This window comes from Bombus vancouverensis, unplaced genomic scaffold, assembly GCF_051014615.1.
Source record: "Bombus vancouverensis nearcticus unplaced genomic scaffold, iyBomVanc1_principal scaffold0049, whole genome shotgun sequence".
In the NCBI taxonomy this organism is placed as follows: domain Eukaryota; kingdom Metazoa; phylum Arthropoda; class Insecta; order Hymenoptera; family Apidae; genus Bombus; species Bombus vancouverensis.
In genome coordinates, this window is record NW_027468940.1 from 85,429 (window position 1) to 107,286 (window position 21,858).

At 45.0% G+C, this 21,858-nt stretch overlaps 1 protein-coding gene across 1 annotated transcript; it reads right to left on the reverse strand.

Annotated features, from left to right (window-relative positions):
• Nucleotides 1-4,717: 4,717 nt before the first annotated feature.
• Nucleotides 4,718-6,760, reverse strand: LOC143304699 (uncharacterized). Its single transcript, XM_076627211.1, has 5 exons — nucleotides 6,675-6,760; nucleotides 6,391-6,597; nucleotides 6,175-6,310; nucleotides 5,240-6,036; nucleotides 4,718-5,165 (listed from the first exon to the last, which is right to left on the reverse strand). Exons 1-5 carry the CDS (start codon nucleotides 6,758-6,760, stop codon nucleotides 4,718-4,720), a joined length of 1,674 nt encoding a protein of 557 aa, XP_076483326.1.
• Between the last annotated feature and the right edge of the window lie 15,098 nt (nucleotides 6,761-21,858).

Sequence of the window (21,858 nt, forward strand, 5' to 3'; positions counted from 1 at the left end):
CCTCCGGGGAGAGGGCGCTGGGTAGTGCCGGATTCTTACCGGCTAAAACCTCCACGGTGGCCTGTCCTGACGCCTGAGTCGAGATGCACCCGGGATCTCTCCCGAATTACTCCGGTTGCCCCCGGGCGTCTATCTCTCCTTCTTTGTCGAAGGGAGGCGTCCTGCTCTTCTTGGACCGCTGGGGGGGAACCACGCCCCCCAGCGCCTCGCTCCTGCTGCGTCATCCTGGGACCCCGTCCCCTGACGCCTCTTCCTGGTTCGACGTGGTCTTGGCAGGCGTGGGGCCCACTAACTTCTCCGAAAATTCTCCGCACCGGATCGGCGCACTGGCAGGTGCCGCGGACACCGCCAGCTGCCATCCGTCTATGAGAGAATATCAGATCCGTCGGGATGCTCACAGGACTCCGTGGGGGCCACCAACTTCTCCGAAATTTCCGCACCGGATCGGCGAACTGGCTAGTGTCGCGGGCACCGGCCAGCCGCCACCCGACTATAAGAAATATCAGATCCATCGGTGTTTTCCCAGGGTAGTCCTGCGTCCCGGGGGCTTCTGCCTGCCTCGTGCTCCTTGGATGTTCCCGGAAAAATGGCTTCGGTGCGCCTCCTTCCTTCTTTCGTCAACACCTCACGGAGCGGTCACCCATCCTAGACCGCTCCGACACGCCTCTAAACCTAACGCTTACCCGACATATATGTATATGTAACGAAATGTTTTTGGAAATGAGGCGATCGATTCGTGAAAACTCAAGAATCGATTTTCTAAGTCTTCTTCCGTATCTCCACAGAACTCTTCGCTTCTAATCCCTCTTCTCTTTCTCCTTCTAGCTCTTAACTTGCTTCTTTTTCTTTTTTTCTTTGTTCAATCTTCGCTTCTCGAAGTCCTGTTTTATTCTCTATCCTAAGTCCCCGTCCCTCTCTATTTATATCGTTCGACCGACTTGCAGTAAACACAGGGAAAGTCAAACCGTCGGCTAGTATTCTAAACTCTATAGAATTTACATATATATATATGTCGGATTAGCACTGGGAGTAGGGTTGTGGGCGTCAAATGAATCTTCACGAGAATTAGCCATTGGTACGGTACACACAGGTGTAGTTTATTCCAATGATAGAATTATTACAGTCTTGACAATTGATCACGGCGGTTTGGCACTCGCGACACTAGTGACGATGGTCTCAGGCTCAATAACGAATCCGTGGCCAACGGGATGACAAAAGAACGTACTCACAAAGTCTAAGTCTGATCCTTTGTTAGTAAAACGTGAAATAATCACTGATCGCGAAGATGCTACTCTTTAATCAATGAGATCGCGCGAGAGAATGACTTTCCCGTCCCGATGATGCCACAGAGGAAAACTATAATGGGGTGTGTCTAAGGACACGAGATCATCGGATTCGTCGAGGAAAGCCTTCGTTTAGGAAGTAAGGGAAATTGACGTTGCTGCTAATTGGTCAATCTCCATATCGGTGGTTAGAAAAAGATGCTAGCCGCCCTCGAGGGAAAGTTGCTAGTGGGAAACGCCGCTCGTTGAAAAATATGTCTCCCCTATCTTCCCGTAGTTGGGACAAAGACTGTTTGTCTGTTTGAAGGACTTTAGTTAACTAAACCTTAAGATTTATAACGGGCCCTCGGGCTAGCCGAACATGTACTGCGGAGACGCATCGACATCTGGCAATGATCTTACTCGAAGAATAGGGTCTGCGTGTGTCGAGCTACGGGACAGAAACCGTTGGAATGTTTAATGCCACGTGCCGCTACAAATCTTTCTTTTAAGGAGAGCTATAGGGTTACTCAATGCTTTTGTTAGACGGAGGGTTCGTCCCGTTGACCGCGGCTACGTTCGGCGACTAATTGTCGCCTTGAGCCCAAGCTCATTGTCACAAGTCTCAAACAAATACAATTGGGTAGAATGACGGCAAATCGTTTAATTACAACTGTAGATATTAATTACAATGTTTTTATGGATTTTCCCGAGGTTTCAGAGGGAAGGCGCCGGTGTCCTCTTATCTCCGACATATATGTCGGGTTCACATTATGATTAAGGTTAGGGGCGTGAAGCGAATCTTCATTTGGATTAGACATTGTTGTTATGCAATAGAGAAGATATTTACTAGTGCAAATATAATTATTACAGAATTTGATAAATAGTCGTGATAATTAGATACTCGAGACGCTAATGACAATGATCTTAGGTTCAATAAAGAAACCGCGGTTAACGGAATAACAAAAATGCGCTTTCTTCCAAAGTCCAAGTTGTACTCAACTTGCTTGTCTACGGTACAAGTATTACTGAACTAACTCTCTGTTAAAACGTAGAATATTCACCGAACGTAAAGATGCTGTGTAACTCGCTAATGCGACCTCACGAGAGAATGACTTTCCGTCGCGACGATGCTGCAGAGAACTATAATGGGGCGTGTCTAAGGATACGAGATCATCGGATTCGTCGAGAAAAGCCTTCGTCCGGAAAGTGAGGACAAGTGACGTTGCTGTTAATTGGTTAATTTCTATGTTGGTGGTTGAAGAAGGATGCCAACCGCGCTTGAGAAGCATCGTTCGTGAGAAATGCAGATTTCCTGTATCTTCCCATAGCAGGTGGTAGATTTAGGGACTGTTAGAATAAAGACGGGTCCTCAGGCTAGCTGAACATGTACTGTGGAGATGCATCGACATCTGGTAATCATCTTGCCCGAAGAAATAGGGTCTTTGTGTGGCGAGCCACGGAACAGAAACCGTTGGAATGTTTACTGTCGCTTGCCACTACAACTATTTTTTTTAAGGAGAGCTATAGAATTTCTCCATCCCTATGTTAGGTAAAAACGTTCAGCGACTTGTTGTCGCCTAGAGTCCAAGCTCACGATCATAAACCTCAGGCAATTAGAATCGAGTTAAATTATAGAGACTAAAATATTGATGGTTTTCCGAAGAATTCCAAGGGGAAAGCCCCGGTGTCCTCTCATCTCCGATATATATAATGTTTATTGCCCAAGAAAAATATAAATTATATATGTCACAATAAACAACGAATTTCAGTTTGAAAGTGGTTTTGGTAAAAGTACCGCTACGCGACGGTACGACGTAGTCATACCATATTTTGTGTTGGGTTTACATTTTTAACATTACAGTTTATAATTTAATTTAAGCCGCTCAAAAGCGGTACTTTTATACGATATTGTCTTTTCTTTCTTTTCCTGTCCTGAAAACTTGTTCGCAAAACAGGACCTACTTTTACAGGATGGTAACAACAGGACGGTGGCCTACTTTTAGGTCCTGTGGGGCTGAGTAAATGGTTGGCGCAGGAGTGAGGGGGGCATGCCACGAAATGACTTTTACACAGTGATTGCGTAAAGATACCGCCTATAGGCTCGAAGCGTAGCCCATCACTGAGCAATACTAATCCGTCGTCGTCACTATGTAAGCGGTCGTCGTAGAGTTCGATAATGTTCACTCATCATTCGTATCCGGGACGCAGTAGATTGCGCGTTGTACAGGAATTTACTTAAAGTTTTAATTTTTCTATCCAGAAAACTAACTTTCTATATTAAGTTTCTATAAAAAGAGATAGATTTAACGTGGATAGAGTTTTTATACATAAAGGTTTATAAAATGAGAAGATATTCGCAAGTTTTATGTAAATAATTGTAAACTCTGACCTTCCGGTCGTCCCACTTTGAAACAGGAAACCGTCTTTCTGATTTAACGTTGTTTGATGTTTTTCTCACATCTCTGTAAGAACTAGGTGACTTTAGTCACATAGGCGCTCTTAAATGTAAACGAGCCACAGAAGGACGACGTACACGGTTTTTTCTAATTTCAACCGACCTCTAATTTAAATTGCTTTACGATATTACATTCGGCCTTTCCTGACAATCACATCTGCCCTCAGATGTGCTCATCATCGCTGCTCGTACTTACATCACTATCGTCAACATTCCACCACTTCATGTGATCGGCTGCCGTGGAAGTTGTACGTGGCCTTTCGTGCTCGCCCTCTCGCTGCACTATGTACCGGTCATTTCGCAGGACTTTTACCACTCGATACGTCCAAGAAACTTCGGATGCAGCTTTAACCCGGGGCCGCCTTTTTTTCTTTTTTTTTTTTACGCGCGCGAGGAGGAGAAAATGCATTTACGCATACCCAGTGACCCGCGTTACCAGGTTATGTGAGACTCCAGATGACATCGTCATACCCACTAAAAACCCCTCCTCTTTCCTCTGATTTATTAGACACGGACAACGCCAGCAGAGCCGATCAGCATTCATCAGAGTTGTCCTGAACCGGGTCGCCGCATATTATCGTCGCGTACTGGTGCCGCCCCTCCTATTCGCTGACTCCATCGCCTTCTCCATATCCCTTCTATATCTCAATATGCCCTTACAGAACTCTCTGAACTTCCTCCAGTATTCATTCCTGGTGACTACAGTGTCCACCAAGTTGCCCACGCTTATCCTGACACCCAAGAAGTTCTCCAACTCGATTCTTCTGTCGATCCATTTAGGGCACGCAAATAAGACATGCTCGGCGTCATCATTCGGGTCTCCACAGTCCCAACACTTCGTGTCGACCTCCTTACCGATCCTCTTACGGTAGCTGTTGAAGATGCCGTGTCCCGTGTGCATTTGCATCGTGAAGTGATCGATGTCTCTTCTATTCCTGGCGAATATGGTCGCATTACTTATTAATCTCCTGGTCACATTATCCTTATTATACATGCTTCATTCCGCCTGGCACTCCGTTGAGGCCTTCTTCTTTACTTCTTCCAGATCTTCTTTCTTTTCCGCATGCCTCTCAATCACCTCCTCTCCAACAGCTAGGGTCTTATAGATATTCTTTCTCTCATATATCCCCTTCAACATTCGCACTTTAATGTAGATTGGTAAGTTCCCGGTCAATACACAAAGCGCAGCGAGGGATACGGTGCGGTAGGCCGTGGATGTGATGCACAGGGCAGTTCGTTGAGCCCTTTTTATGATCTTGTTTTTCTCGTACTTCATCGCATCAGCCCACACAGGCGCACCGTATGCTATTATGGATTCCCACACGCTGTAGTATAGCCTTCTTGCCAAACCAGGCGGACCCTTAATATTCGGTAAGATTGCTCGTAATGCTCCTATCTTGATGCCCGCTTTATCGCACACCGAGGCAATGTGCTTGCCAAATTTCCTATTCGTGTCAATCATGACGCGAATTTAATCACCTGTGTAATCGCGTCCACTGTACTCCTTCTTCTCCTGAACCCATATTGTCCCCTATGAAATGAGTCCACCCCCATACATCGTTCGATAATCAACTTGAGACATTTCTCCCACACTTTCCTCAAGGCCGGAAGTACGCTTATTGGGCGGTATGCATTAGGGAGCTTAGGTTCCCTACCCGGTTTACTGGGCAATATTACTCTCGCTGTTTTACAGCATCCCAGGATCCTACCAGAGTCCGTAATACTGTTAATCACCTTAGTGATAAGCTCTGTTCGGTTGTTTACTAGCAGCTTAACAATATCACCTGGGACCCCATCTATTCCCACCGCCTTCTTTCCATTTATTCTTCCAATGATTTCCTTAACATCTTCGTCCTCAAGCTGCTTCATGTTATAGGTGATATCCTCCCTGTCATGCTCTTCGACCTCCCTTAGCTCCGATCTGCGTCCAATAATGAACAAGCCTTTTAAAATTTCTTTCACCTTGTTAACAGGCATGTCATTTGGAAGCCCTTTCTTGCCACATCTATTCATAATCGTGCGATACGGCTTTCCCCACGGGTCCCTTTCTAGTATCTCACAGAATCCGGCCCAGGCTCTCTTTTTACTTCCAGCTATTTTTTTCTTCAGCTGCCTTCTTAGCCCCTTATAGTTACTAATAAGGGCTTTGATCCCACTGTCCTCCTTCCTCCTTGCTCTAGTTATTTTCCTCAATGCTTTGTGATCCTGAGTTCTCAGTTCTGCGATCGTCTCATTCCACCAGTGATTGCTGTACTTCTTGTTTGTCGTACAGCTCACCTTCTTCAGTATCTTGTCACAAGTTTCCACCATACATTTCTGCAGCAGTTAAGCCTTGTCCGCGTCGTCCGTCGTATTAAAATTCTGTACGTTAGCGATCTCGTCAAATTTAGCTAAAAATATGTCGGGTGCAAGACCCTTCGTCACATATTTAAAAAATTTAGTTCGATCACTTACGGTCCTCGTTTTAAACGTATGAGATATGTATAGGTGATCCAATGCTGTGAAAGCATTTAAAACCTTGTTCCTTACGTGGAGGTCGTTAACCATGTTTGTTGCACTGATTATGTCAGGGCAACTCGTCCTTCCATTCCTATAAAACGTGCATTTATCGTCCAGCATTATAGGGAACACGCCGTAACCGCACAGGGTTCCATCAAAATTCTTCCTCGCTTGTCCGTGGTTTGTCCTCCCCAGCACATGGACTTAGCGTTGAAGTCGCCAGCCACAATCACTTTCTTGTTTCTGCTTACACCTTTCCTTATCTCCGATGCAAGCTTGTTTATGTACGTCATGTATTCCTCAATCTTGATATTGGGGGAGCAATAACCACTGAAACAGAGGATATCACCTACACCAATACCCACTAGCCCGTCCTTCCTGTAGAAAAGCGTTTCATTCGGTGCTCGTTTTTTTGCGTGACCCAAATCGACGCAGCACCCTTAGTATCGTTATACCAGTAAGGTAGCTGCCTGTACGGTTCGGATATTACCACATCCGGTCTGGCCTCGATCGCGTTCTGGCACATTAGATCCTGCGCCATCCTACATCTGTTTAGGTTAATCTGGAGGATTTTCATCTCCTCCCTTGTCTTCCCTGTCGTAACATTCTCCTGTAACCGGGGCACGTCAGGGACCCCGTCACATGGTCAAACCTAACACCCGTCTCCTTGCTACATATCGCGCAGCACGGTAAATTTGGGCACGCTGCTATCGTGTGGGAAGGGACCCCTTCCTCCGCACTTCCTACAGACCTCCCTTCCGGGGCTCACAGCCTTACACTTGTTTGAAGTATACCCGAACATGTGACATCTATAGCACTTTGTCACAATGGGCAACACCCTGACTGTGGCTATTGTTAGGCCCGTCCTAATCTTAATATTGTCGCCGCCTTTATCGATGTACGCTTTTGGCAGAACAACGATCGCTGATTGCGTGCCCCACGGCGCCCTTCTCATCGCCATAACTTCCAGTTCCCCGATATCTATGATTTTAAGCTCTTTCTACAAGGATTCCACGAGCTCCTCCTTACTCACCAGCGGACCCACTTCCTTTATCTCCACCGACACCTTGTCTTGTAAGGGCGTCGCTCGCACCTTATTGCCAATAATCTCATTTATCATATTGGTAGCGACTTTCACCTCGCAGTCCGCCCTCATTTGTATAAGGATGTCCCCCGCTCTTGTTTTACGAATGCCCGAGCTTTCCTTAAGGACATCCTTCGCCGCCGTAAGCTCTTTATATGTTTGAAGCCAATCCTTACCCTCTCCTACTTTGATAAGGATGGCCTCGGGCCTTCTACGGGCTCTCAGCATCTTCGGCCCTCGGTTCTCGGTAGACGTCAGCGGCGGTGGTCCGCGGTCCTCTTTGTCATTTCTTCCCTTTTCCTGTATCCTACGTTTCCCCCTCCTGCTCCTTTGGACCATCCACTCGTCCCCGGATTCGCAGGATTCAACATATCTGGTGTCCATAGCACCCCTCCTCTTTGAATCGCATACCTCTGCATAAGAGGTATCGCCTCTTCATATTCTCTTGTTATACTCCTTGTCTTTGATTTCCAGCGGAGAGACCGTCTTCCTTTTGTTTCTGGATTCTGAGGACAACCCTCTTCTGCTGTCCCCGTTTCCCCTTCCTATCTCCTCCAACAGAGGAGAGGTTTGTGTGAATACCCCTACTTCCTCAGGTCTCTCCACTCTTCCCCTACCTCTCCTTCCTTTCTTGTGTACCATCGTCATAAGCTTGCCCCATACTTCATCCGCCTTGCTATTAGCCGCGGAAGTAAGCTCATGAATTTTCGGATCCTTCTTGGAGATGAGGTGTAGTCTTCTTACCGCCTTTTTCAGATCCTCGTAGGCTCCCTTCATGAGCTCTACCATCTCCTCGATCTCGACAGGCTTGACCATCACGCACTCCTCCACCTTTTGTTCCGGGGTTTTCTCGACCCTCCTTGCAACTTTCGACACCGATTTCATTTGCGTCTCTCTCAGCCTTTTCAATTTTCCTGTGATCGACGTGGCGCTACAGCTGCTTTCCGCCCCTTCGGAGACGCTACCCTCGTTGCTGTTTCACTCGTTGCTTTCGCGGCGATACTGGACCACGTTACCATAGAGGTGCTTTTCTCACCTTTAACTCCTCTCATTACGGGAACCAGGAAACTACCTCTTCCTGTTGCAATCACCGTCACTCTCGGTAGCGCCCTACCGCTACTTATACTCTGGATGCCCAGGTCCTTCTTTTCCATTCCTTCGCTGAAGTCGTCTCTAAACTCAAGGAGTTTTGTGTTCTTCTTGGGTGATCGAGAACTTCCTTTACTCCCTCCACTCATCTTCGCGCCGCCATTCGCGACTTCACCGTCGCTCTCCTTGCAGCTATTATGGTCCCCGGTCGTATTTACCGAACGAGAGGAGGTCCTGGAACCGACCTTCCTCTCGTCGTTCGCCCAGTCGTATGATGACCGTCGGGTCGAGCCTGGCACTCTACTCGAATCACCGACGGGGTCTGGAGGTTCCGAAACCTGGAGGCGCCGTAATTGTTTCCTCTTTATTCAACTTATCCATATTGTTAACTTGTGTTCAAGTCCGTGGAAATAGCCATAGTCGTCAACAACCTTGCTCAAAACCGTCCAAATATATCCACTCGTAGACCAAAAAGTCGCCAAATCGTCAACCAAGCCTCCCATAATCGTACTAATAATAATCACTAATCAATAAAATAATCAGTTACGTGAACGACTAATAATTAAATAATAACCAGTAATGCCTAAGGAATACTAAAAATCATATCACTAAGTAGTTAATAACTAATAATAAATAACCAATAACGGTTTATAAACAAATAAATAAATAATTAAATAAATGCACCTCCAGTTGCGTTCTCCTATTAGTCGTCACACAACTCCATTATATCTCCACGCCACGCAGCTAACCATCATTCATTTGCTTCTTATTTACAAAAGGGATCCCGGCTCGAGCAGCATAATTCGATAAAATAATGAAAAGATATCTAAATAGAACTCTCGTCGACCCGACTTTATTTCTTCGTAATAGGGGCTTACGCCGAGCCGACCATATGTTCTCTACACCCGCCTGTGAGGTGGCGACGCCACATGGCGACGCAGCTGTGGCGGCACGGGCCACGGAACTTTTCAACGGCTCCGGATACAAAGCGCGACGCCGCCAAAGCGCAACACCGACGTGCCCAATGAACCATCGATATCTTCACACTCTTTCCGCCGAATTCTCGGAAGAGCATACACGTGCCAGCACTGGGCTACGATATCGATGGGCTACGAAGGGAAGAATCTGCGCGATCCGAAACAAAAGCACAGGCAGTCTGTCTTACGCCATTAAATGTGTAACTCCTCGGTATTATTTGCATAGCAACGCGTCGAATGATCTCTCGGTGTCTATCGTTATTTGTTAGTTGTTACCAATTGTCTGTTAAGTGTAATTGTTAATTGTTAATTGTTAACTCTGATTGTTGATTAGTTCTAAATAAACTATTGTTCGTTAAAAACACCAAGAGTAGTTCCTTACGCACCTATCACCATACCACCTCACAGCGAACCACATCTCATGCGCGTCACGCACGCTAGCGCGTGCTTCCTAGCGTTTCAACGGGCAAGATGGCATTAAATGCCTCCCACGTGCATGTCTTAATTAAATATTACGCATCGCGCGACCGTAAAGTGTCGCGGCCCTACGAGTACAAACATCTAACAAACAAATGTACCTCGTCGTGTGTGATCATATACTGCGTCAATTACCAATTACCAATTGATAATTTCCCGATTACCAATTGATAATTGTTGACAACTTTTACTAACTTGCATCGGCATCGAGGCGTAACAGTGCGTCTATTCTCATGCCATTTTAATCCTCCTTCGTTCATTGTATCCAATGAAGAAACATACGAAAAGGTACTTACGCGATCCGCCTAACCACTAGCAACTCGGCCGCGCGTGGCATGACCCTCTCCTCCGTCATTGTCTACAAACGGCGCACCATCTCACATCCCCCGGTATCTCATCTCTAATTACCGGTATTATGACCCCACACGTTAACTCCTAATAATTTCTTACAAGTTCTTATGAGCAGTAGGCAGTAAGTACCCGGCTTCCTCGCCAACTGATATACCCACTAGATTCATTCTCATTTTATTATCATAGGTATCAATCCTGCAACGCAAAGTCTATGCAAGTGTCAACCTTATTTTCTACTTCGCAGAAGCAGATATGTCCCCCTCATTTGCTTATAATAAGAAAAAGTAAAAAGTAAAAAGCAAAATGTAAATAGTAAAAAAAAACAAAAAGGAAAAAGCACTTAAAATGAATCGACATAAGTAATGCAAGCACTAAACAAGAACTGAACAATAAACAAGCACTAAACAAGGAAAATTGCCTAATATATATATATAAAATAAAGTAAAGTAAAGTAAAATAAAATAAAATAAAATATCTCCCCCCCCCGGGTTTAAAGAAAAACACCATCTCACTTCAATTTAATATATGCCGTATGAAACCATCTGTCCCAATACTCTTTATTCTGTATTTATTTACAGGTATCGCACCTCCTTCGCAGTAATCACTACTTCATACAACAGGTACATCCCTCTCACTGGCTTATAATAAATAAGAATACAAAGCACTTAAACTATCTCATTCGCTTATAGTAAATAAGAATACAAAACACTTAGCACTAGTCAATCGTTGTAAAAAACCCATCACATATTAAATAGCTACCAGCTAACCTTATAAGGCACCATTTCATATTAACTTAATAAAAGTAAGGTAGCAACCTATCCCCATAATCCTCGTTTTTACCTATTTTAGGTATCGCCACCTCCTTCGCAGTATACACACTGCTTCACAGAAACAGTTGAGTTCCACTCAATTACTTATAATATAAAAATACAAACCAGTTAACGTAGCCATCTTTATAAGTACAAGTCACTTAATCTAGAGAAGTAACTTGCTATAAATATACATAGCTACACAGTCTAGGCTAGAGGAATCCATCTCAATGTCAATTTAATATAATTATTGTAATAATTATTGTAAACCCCCTGTCATATTAATCATATTCCATCCTTGTTGACAGGTCTCGAAACCTCCTTCGCTACACTACATCCTCATCGGTTGGCATTATCTACCTCTTAAGGGATAGTACAATCATTCTTATGCTTACACTGAAAATTTAAGATAACAAAACGCATATAGGCACATGTACTACCTAAATAAATAACACTACCCATCTGATTCTTATTTGTAGGTAATCACCCGTCAACGCTCGCGCTCCAAGCACGTACCGATATTGGATTTCCTCCACTAGAACCTTCGAGCTCAGCCATAATAAACAACTACATCCTTAACACGGCAACTATTTATCATTATATCATAATATTACTTAATTTTACACACGCTACGAGGAACATAACCTATCCCGTGTCTGCCTTCCTATTCCAACTAATTCTGAAATCCCAACTTTTCGCACATCTTATCCTTAAACTGGATTGCTTATCGAATAAATAATCCTTCCACCTGCACATTTATATGATAAAATATCTTTATTATCTATGCATCGTAGCCACAGAAAAACTTCTCAATCGCTTCATATTTATCATAACATACCCCACTTGTACCGCCAATATAACCGCTATAACCTCAACTTAACCATTACGTTTCCTTTAACAATACTAGTAATTATATACGGTTAAAATGCCCCATTTAATTACTATAATACAACTGTGGCGAATCGGTATCAAATGGACGCAGACAGGTCGAGGCATCAACACGGCGCAACACCTCCCGGGCGATCCGCTGGTACCAACCGCCAACACTAGAGGGCTACGACGACAACGAGTCTGTCTAACTCGCTAGCGGTCGAATATACGAGCGATTGATACAAATACCGCACCTAGCGAGACTCCTTCTACGTCTAAGGCAGGGACTACCGGGCATAGCCTTACTGACGAGTCCACCGGAGTCCCGGGACGAAACGCACGACTCCCTTTTCATCCGCCACACAACTATAATGCAACTACGACTCCTTATTGTCCACTAATAGTCCACTGCTTCGTTTTCAGTATTTGATAGTATGTTATTGTCTTTTTTGTCGTAACGTGTTATCTGTTATTTATTATACTTATATCAAATATGTAGAACACCCCCCACAATAACACTATTAGGAGCTCTCAATACACTTTATCTTATTATTATTATACGATCACACACGACTCATTATGCACTAAAAATATACGAAAATATATGCCGTTGGCGGCAACGATCCAAAACACGTCCGTCCACCTCCACGTCTCGAGCCGACTCTAGACCAACAGAGATACCTTTTTTTTTGTGAGGAGGGGAAAATGCTGTTACGCATACCCAGGGACCCGCGTCACTGAGTTATGTGGGTCTCGGCAGATGACGTCGCCATACCCACTAAAAACTCCTCCTCCTATTCACTGCATTGAGGTACTCGAGGTACCAACCCGGTACAATCATTCGACATTACTTCGGGTTGGCCTCTACTTACGCGTAGCCATCTTCATCGGCAATCTTCTACGCTATACTTTTCTCCTCCTGCTTTCTCTTCTCCGCAGAGCCTCCACCTCCCTCTCCTTGTTAAGCCAGTTTGTCATGACCTTAGTACACATATTGCTAAATTTCAGCCATAGCCGCTCCTCGGCAGCCAGCTTCTCCACGATCCGGTTCTTTATTCTACATTCTTCTCCTATCTCGGCCTCCAACTCCGCGCGCTCCCCAGTCCATCTAGGGCACCAGAACAGCACATGTTCGGCATCGTCCACGGTGGCTCCGCAATCCCGTGTGCCTCTCTTTCCCCATCCTGTGACGGTACCAATTGAAGATACCGTGTCCAGTGAGAATCTGCATGACGTGGTAATTGACGCCCCTCTTCGTTCTGTAGAAGATCAACGGATCCTCTATCAATCTCTTAGTCCAGCTGTAGGGATTGTGGAATTGTAGGGATTCCACCCTCCATCTGTCCTCTTCTTCGGTCTTCAGCCTCTCCATCTCCTCGTACTATGCCAGCTCCGTTCCCTCTGCATTCCCGACGATCCTCCTCTTCACGCCGTACTGCTTCCACCGCAACCACGCCTTGATGTGTGTGGACATGTTACCCGTCACCACGCACAAGGCTCCATGCGACACTATACGGTAGGCGGTAGACGTACGGATCATCGCCGCCCTCTGTGCCCTCTTGATGATATTCCTGTTCTTCAACTTGTCCAGGGATGAGGCCCATATAGGTGCACCATACAGGACCACCAACTCCCATACCCCATAATAGAGCCTTCGGACCGCGTCCCTAGGCCCATTCACGTTGGGGAGCAGGCCTCGTATGGCACCCAAGAACCATTCCGCCTTGTCACAGGCCGATTCGAGGTGGGGGGAGAACCCCCTAGCAATATCCAACCAAACTCCCAAGTACTTCACTGTCTTGCTAGTGGAGATCTCCCCCCCCCCCGTCCCCCACGTCGTAGTTAAAACTCGTCGGTATCCTCTTCCTGGTTAGGAGGATAACCTCCGTCTTCTCTCTTGCCAGATGAAGTCCCACGTCGCTGCACCAACTAGTGGCCGTACTGATGACCGCCCTTATCCTGTCCTGGATGCCAAGGAACTCCCTGGCCTTAAGGAGTACCGCCAGGTCGTCGGCAAACGCCACGGCTTCGATGTCCTTCTCCCGGTCTCCAAAATTCCGTCGTACACCCCCGCACCGACCTTCCTCCTTACGATGCCGCCCCGGCAGTGCGCCATGATCCTCCTATCGGCCAGGTAATCTCCGATCAACCCCTGAAGTCGTCCTGGCAACCGCCTCCTTCGCGCTTCCTCCAGAATATTCTGCAGCCTCAGCGTATTGAACGCGTTCTTCACGTCAAGGACGACCAGAACGCATACCAGGCCCTTTCTTCTGCAGTCCTCTGCAACCGCGACCGTCCTGTTCAGGGCTTCGAGGGTTCCCTTCCTCCTCCTGAAGCCAATCTGGTGCTTGTGGAAGGGATCTCGCTCGATGCTCCTCTCGATGAGTATCTTCAGTGTGTGCTCCCAGACCTTGCTCAATGCCGGCAGTATACTGATCGGCCTGTAAGCTGACGACAGTGTCGGGTCTCTGTTGGGCTTGGGTATCAGCACCACCCTAGCCACCTTCCATACTGCCGGTATGCTACTGCAGTTGTTAACTCCATTGAGCACAGCTAGGAACACCCTCGGTCTTCGTTCCGCCAACAGTCTGACTAAAGTACCGGGGATCCCATCCACCCCTGCAGCCTTCCTAGGATCGCATTTCCCGACAGCCATCTTTAAACCTTCCTCGTCTATCCGCAGATCATCGGCTCCGTCGAGTACCGCAGGTGGGGCTAGTCCGATTCCTTGCCTACCCGGTCGCGGTTGCTGCCCGGTAACGAAGAGGTTGTCCAGGATACTCGCCACCTTGTCACCTCCTAGGGGCTCGGATGGTGCCGACCGCACCGATCTGCTCCTCACCACTCGATACGGCCTGCCCCACGGATCCTGGTCTAAAGTGGCACAGAACCCCTGCGAGCCGCCACCGCTCGTTGTCCTCTTCTCCTGCTCCCGCACATTGCGCTCCTTAACGTGGCTGGCTCGCTGTTCCACCAGTAATTGGCTCGTCTTTTCGCCCGCGACGTGAACTTCTTCCTCAATGTCTCGGCACACTTGCGCTCCAAGGTATTCTGTAGCCTTTCGCCGCATGCCGACTCGTCGCTTTTTAAAACGTGCTCCGCGTAGACAACGTCGAATTTGCTCACAAAGCTATCCGCATCGATCTGCTTCGTCGAGTACACGAACGCCCCGCCAACCGCCCTCCTAACGCTGCTCGTAAATACGTGTAGTATATAAAAATGGTCAGAGGCTGAGTACCAATCCAAGACGGCACTCCTCCTCCAACTCAGCCTCATACGTCGATCGATACACAACACATCCGGGAAGCTAGTCCTTCCATTCCTCAGGAAGGAATAGTTCCCCGTCGTCCTAATCAGTACCAACCCGCGCTTCGTGATCACGTTCAACAGGCATGCCCCCTCCGTTCGGTCCTGATGCCACCCCACACTCTAGACTTGGCATTAAAGTCGCCGGCAACCATTAGCGCCGGTGCGCTTCTCCTCCCCTCCTTCAGAACCCCGTTTAGTTCCCTCCAAAAAAGCATCGAAAATGCACCTAGTCGTATTCGAGGAACAGTACCCACTGACACAGAACGCGTCGCCGACCCTGATTCCTACGATCCCAGCCTTTTGGACCAGGGTCTCGCTCATCGCGTATCTACCGTTAAACAGGGTGACCCATGCGGATGCATCCCCGCTCTCGTCGTTAAACCAATAAGGCAATTGCCTGTAGGGCTTAGAGATGACCACGATGTCCACCCTGCTTTCACACGCGTACTGCATCATCAGGTCCTGCGCCAGTCTGCACCTATTTAAGTTAATCTGTAGGACTCTAATTGAGTCCCCGTCTAAACTTCCTAACTCCTAGGCGCACCATCAGGCACGCCAGCGAACCGGTGATGTGTTTCGCACGGATCACCTCCTGCCCCGAACACATCGCGCATCTAGGTTCCCTATCGCAGTCCTTCATGGCGTGTTCGGTACTCCCACACCTCCTACAAAGTTCCCTATCCGGGCACACCACGGTACATTTCGCTGCCACGTGCCCCAGCATGTGGCTCTTGTAGCAGCGCCGTGCGCCGGTAAGCAACCTAACTGAGGCTATGGTTAGCCCCTCAACCTCCTATCCCTATCTTCGCTCGGCACCCCGTTAGCAGGGAGGACCACCACCGCGACCTGCGTGCCCCATGGTGCCATCTTCAGGGATTTCACCTCCACGCTCACACTGTCCTTGATCCCCCATAGCGCTCTTATCTCTTCCACCAGTTTCTGATCTGCAACGTCGCCCTATTAACGATCGCGGCCACCTCCGTGCTGTCGCTTAACGCGGCTCTCAGTCTCATCGCCGCCTCGTGCACCGACACCGTCCTGTCGAACTCTATCAGGGTGTGCCCCGCCCTCGTTCTTCGGACCCCCGTGGCTCCCTTCAGGGTGCTCCTAGCAGCCAGTATCTTCTTATACGCCTGGAGCCACTCCGAACCTTCCTCCACCTTTACCAGGAGCGCCTCCCTCCTTCTTCCATCCCTCGGTTCAGCCCTATCCTCCGGGGCCACCTCTCGACTATTCGTCGGGCGCGCTTTCGGAGCCTCCTTTATAAGGGAGCTCTCCTCTCCCTTTTCCTCCTTTCGAACTTCGTCTACACCTCGGAGTCGTCACTATACTCCTCCTCCATCCTGGCCTTACTGAACGTACTCCCCCAGGCCTCCGCATAAGAGACGTCGCCTTTTCGAGGCCTCTTACGCTCCTCTGTCTTCGCCACCTCGGCCAGCGATATCCCTTCCCTCTTGGAATATCCGTCCTCGCTGGCCGCCGTCACCCTACTGACCGCTTCATCGACAGGATCCCTCCTCCTCTTCCTCCTCCTATCCTTGTGCTCTCCGCACTGCTCCAGGGACGATAGAATACCTTTCATCATATTCCCTACCTCCCTGATATCCTCGCCTTTGTTCTTGTCTACCCTGAACTTTTTCACAAGGATATCGGTATCACGGCCTCGATATCACGACGTCTATATGACGGCGTCGCTCGTCATCGTGTCATCCCTGACACTGTCGTCCGCTTCGCCAGGCATGGTCGCACTCGCCTTTTTCGCTACAGAGTTTTTATCCACCACCCTTCTCGCCAGCAGCTTGGCGTAGGCCAGTGCTCTCGTCGTCACTGGCGTACCGAGGTCGCCGTCCCCCATCCCAGCGGAACCCTCCGAATCTTCGATTACTCCTATCTCGGGCCTAGCACCGCTCGGAGGGCTCCTCAGGGCCTTCCTACTGGGCCTGAAGGGGTCGTTCTCCTCATCCCCCCTACTCCTTGGTACCACCGAAATGGTGACGTTCTCCCCTATCCTTACATCGGACACCACCCTCGGCTCTTCTATACTACCCGCCAACCTCCTACCATAGATTAATAGAGACTCCTAGCGCACCCTTAAACACATATTCCACACCTGAAATACAACCATTACGAGAATTATCTCAAGACACCGATTCAATCATCTTCGAAGCAAGGCATGTAAGATTCCAAAAGGGCATACAAAAGGGAATACTACGCCGAAAATAAGAGTCTGGAGGACCAGCCTAACTCTAACACCGGGGGAATGTAACGTCAACAAATATCACCAATACCGACTCAGCCTGGGGCCGCCCTGCGTCCTTTCGATCGCCAATAGATCTCCCGTCCTTGACCCCCACCACCGCGAGCTGTCTCTCAAATAGAGAGAACCAAAATACGATCTTCTGCTGCTTCAGCGGTGGCACGCGGATGGTTTGCAAAATCGTAACCGTAGTCGTATTGTTTCGACATCCTTAACGCGCTCAGACTCACAATATTAATTTCGCTATCTCAAGATCGTGGAAGTCACCAATGTGGAGGATTAGTCTTTATTTGGTTGAGCGAAATAACGAAAGCGAAATATTGCTGTCGCAATCCGTTAAATATATCTCCAAATAAATAAATAAATTACAGACGAATTGTGAATGGCTAGTACAAAAATATATTACGAAATGAATACCCGATAAATACTCGGAGAAACTTTGTAGATCACTTCGATAATTGTTTACACGAATAATGCTCTTCGACTCTGTTCGATGAACTCCTTCGCTCGTGATTGCGTCCGTTTATTTATACTGGTCGGGGGAGAACCAGAAAATTCGAATTCGTCTACGTTTGACGGTTGTATGTAGCGGCGACATTGTTTTGTCCGGAGTTTATTTGTTCTTACATTACTTGAAACCTAACGGTCTTGATACTCCGAGGCAAAACAACAACATGAGTCACCCTCGATTCGAATCGTTCTGTAACTCATGTGCCGCTACAGATATATTTTTTTATATTTATTTATTCAACTTGTACCTTACAATATGTCCATTCGGCAAATCTTTCTAATTTTATTGCTAATTAATATGGTCCATGCAGTACTTAAGCCATGTATTTAAGTTTTTAAGTCTTCATTTTGCCTTTTACTTTTATTTACAATATTTTGTGAGTAAACAATTAGAAATATTTTTTGCATCACACAGGACGATTTTAGATGCGGGTCTCTGCATAAATCATTCTGTATGGTTATGTAATTATTTCATTCTAACGGGTTGCAATTAATCGTAACTGATTCTCATATGTAAAAGCACGATTATTGAAACAGCAGATTACGTATAGAGGTTGTGTTGTATTTACAAGAAATATCTTACCTTCTTCCATTGTTCATTTACATTTCCCATTCTTTTTTTTCGATACACTTTTCTTGGTTATGTTTTAGACTGGCATTACAATTACAGGACATGCTTAATATTTATATAAGTTTTACAAGTTTATACTCTATAAGTTATGTGTGTTGCGCAAAACATGGAAAATCGCTGTAATTAATTATGAAAATTATTGAAGAAAATCTAAAGTCATAAAAGGAATCCTATTACATTTTTTATTAATTACTGTTGAGGTATTTTGAAAGCAAACTAACAGAGTACAAGTCTACACAAAATTTCATTCTTTCACTAAATTTTGCAAGTAAGTAAGTGTCCCTTCAAGGAAAAATTTTTAAATAATAATGAAATTGACAGAATTCTGCTATTACAGTAAACAATTACACCGTCATAGAAGTTACAAAATTTGTTAGTAGAAATGGAAAGATAGCAACGTAATTGCTTAGAAGTGCTACAAAATATAAAACAAGAAAGAGCAGAGAGCAGTCTCATTGGTAAAAAAGGATTCGCTAAAATAGTAGGTCTTGCGATAAACCGTACAATGTATTTTGCAGCGATATAAGCATTTGCAACATGCAACGCTACGACCTTAAATATCATTCACATCTCAACATAAAGAAAAACGTATAGAGTTCATAAAGATATTTGTACAGTATACAATGTAGAAAACAGTAAAGAAATGCAATCCGTCTAGTTGAACGGAATTGTAGAATATTCAGGAAGTTCCTAGCCAACAATATATTATCTTCTATATTGTAATTTATCGTATATCGACATATGTTGGAGATATCTATAACAAATCAAAAGATATAGATATTGGTCATCATATCATCGAAAACTCCATGCAGATTGGACAATGACACAGCAACGGTTTGAACTTGTGATATATATTTATGTGGCGGGGAATTTGAATAATTTGGCAGACTCGTAAATAATTATTAGTAAAAAATAAAAGAAAAAATTTGCGGTTTGAAGTTTGACACAGTAACGGGAAGAAGATGAACAACGTGATTCGCTTAAAACGCGCAGCATTATATACAGATACATATATAAAAAGAAGAAAACTATAACGATTCCAATTTTTCGTTTGTGCACTCAAATCACATAATCGCGTGAATAGCACACAGTTTTGTAACAACTTTACTTAAGGAAATGGACCGAATTATTTTTGTCAGATATGCGATGCAGTACATCAATTTTCTAATCACGAAGACGAGATCCTCCTTATTTCACAAACGAATATATTTGTATACTTCGAATGTAGAATCATGCTTTATCTGTAAGGAAACTATATCCAGAATTTTAACTTGTTTCTCTTAATACAAGGATTGTGCAATGTAATATAGCAACAATAATATAACATAATATCAAGTTTCAATTTGGATAAACGAACAAATGAAACATTTGCTTATGTAATACAAAGAAACCTATACGCAGTGAGGTCGCAATCGATGGAAAAGGTTGTAAGATGCAAAAACTTCTTGAAGAGAACTAATGAACACCTCAAAAATATTTGAAAATTGAAAATCTTATGAACAACCTACTTTTCGATAAATATGCGGCATTTACTACAGACGTATTTGCATTTTCTTGTACAGAAAAATGCAATTTGCGTAACTTGACCTCCAGTTGCTAAACAGGAGCACAAAACTTCACTGCTTTGACTGCAGAAAACGCACTCCGTCATTTCCTCTTTTATGTCGTTGCAGTCATCCTTGTACGAGTTACAATACTCATCGTACCATTGAAAACTGGCTATAGTCACGGTATAGGTGACAATACAATTAATACAATGTATCAGTGCGGTAGTACTGTTAGATAGATGATACATTTACACTGTACATGAGAATGTGTGTGTAAGCGTCAGAGGACGCCCAGGTCTTAGTTGAGACAAAAGACTATTGGTAGCTGTTAGAAGCATCTAGAATAGTCTGTTTGACAACAAGCGTGCATGTTAGAAGGTTATCGATGTCTTCAGAGTATAATATATATGTATGGATGTTGACTGCAAATAAAGCAATTAATTTATTATATCTTAACAAGTACATTCCAACCGAACAGATGTATTGTCAACGATTACGTTTCTCATCCACCCAAAATTTTCAAACCAACGTTACTGCACTCAAGACTGTCTATAGATAATATGCAAAGAAAAACCTGAGAACACCTGAAGTCAAAAATGTTTCAAGTGAAAACATATTTAGTGCTTGCACAGGAGACTAAAATCAATCATCGCTGTATGAAACTTGCAACCGCTTATGAATGCATTTTCGACTTGCATTTGAAAGTCCTGTAAAATGTTCTTATTGGCATTTGAATCTATTGGGACAACCATCTCATATGAACTGCCTTAAAATGTATGGAGTTTATTGTTCTGAATAACCTATTCCTGAAATGGGACTCCTGCCAAATTTTTAACTCAGGACGTTTTGTGAAATTACTTGATCATATGTCGCACTGGAACACTATAGTAAATTTGTATATCAAAAATTTGATCTATATGAACATCTGCTGAACTCGATGTATCTTTTTATTACCATCATATGATATTGCTCCATATCATGAAATATATACATGCCGTAATAGGAATACTATCATCAAATCTCTTCAAATGAGGGAGTGGCAAATGACGATGCGTATTGACAAGATTGCTCGATGAAGATCAATTACGTACTGTGTCCGTGGATTCCAAAAAATGAGTCCCTAAGTAGATGGAAAAAGGAGAGGAAACAGATAGATCACAAAGAGCTAATTATTGTAAGGGAAGAAATCTAAAACTCCAAATAAAGAACAAAAAGGAACAAGCTGCTTATGACGCTATCGTTCCTGGTCTTCCGTGTTCGGTCTCAATTACTCTTGCAGTATATTGTAGCAGGTTGTGTAGTATATTTGAGCATATTGTATTATATTTTGATGCGTACTATCTCTTCGACCACTTGTTTTCACCATTAAGACAAAAGAATAAAATGCTGATTGAAGATGCTTATTGTGACCTCAACTTAAGAAAGGAAATACTTCTTTTGATGTATATTCGAAACTGGAACATGTATCAACCTCGATGATGACCTTCATTGTTAGATTGAACTTTAGGTTTAAAAATTTGTATTTCAAAATGTGGTAGGAAGAGGATAAAACAAATTGTTAGTAATACTGAAAATTACATTTATTTTTACTGAAATCACTGAAATTAATACTAAGATCAGTGAAATTATTATTTTTCTAAAAATATTCAAGCCTTGAACTTTTTTTTCGTGGGGAGATCCTCATGGACACTGTCGGGGTAGTGTCGGACTTACCGACTAAAACCCCAC

Bases quoted from the DNA above. Each gene is read 5' to 3' on its own strand.
- LOC143304699 (XM_076627211.1), bottom strand. From the start codon at position 6,760: ATGGCGCAGGATCTAATGTGCCAGAACGCGATCGAGGCCAGACCGGAT. The intron at 6,598-6,674 runs GTATAACGATAC...GCTTTTCTACAG, and splicing joins TACAGGCAGCTACCTTACTG to GAAGGACGGGCTAGTGGGTA. The intron at 6,037-6,174 runs GTAAGTGATCGA...TAACTGCTGCAG, and splicing joins ATACGTTTAAAACGAGGACC to AAATGTATGGTGGAAACTTG.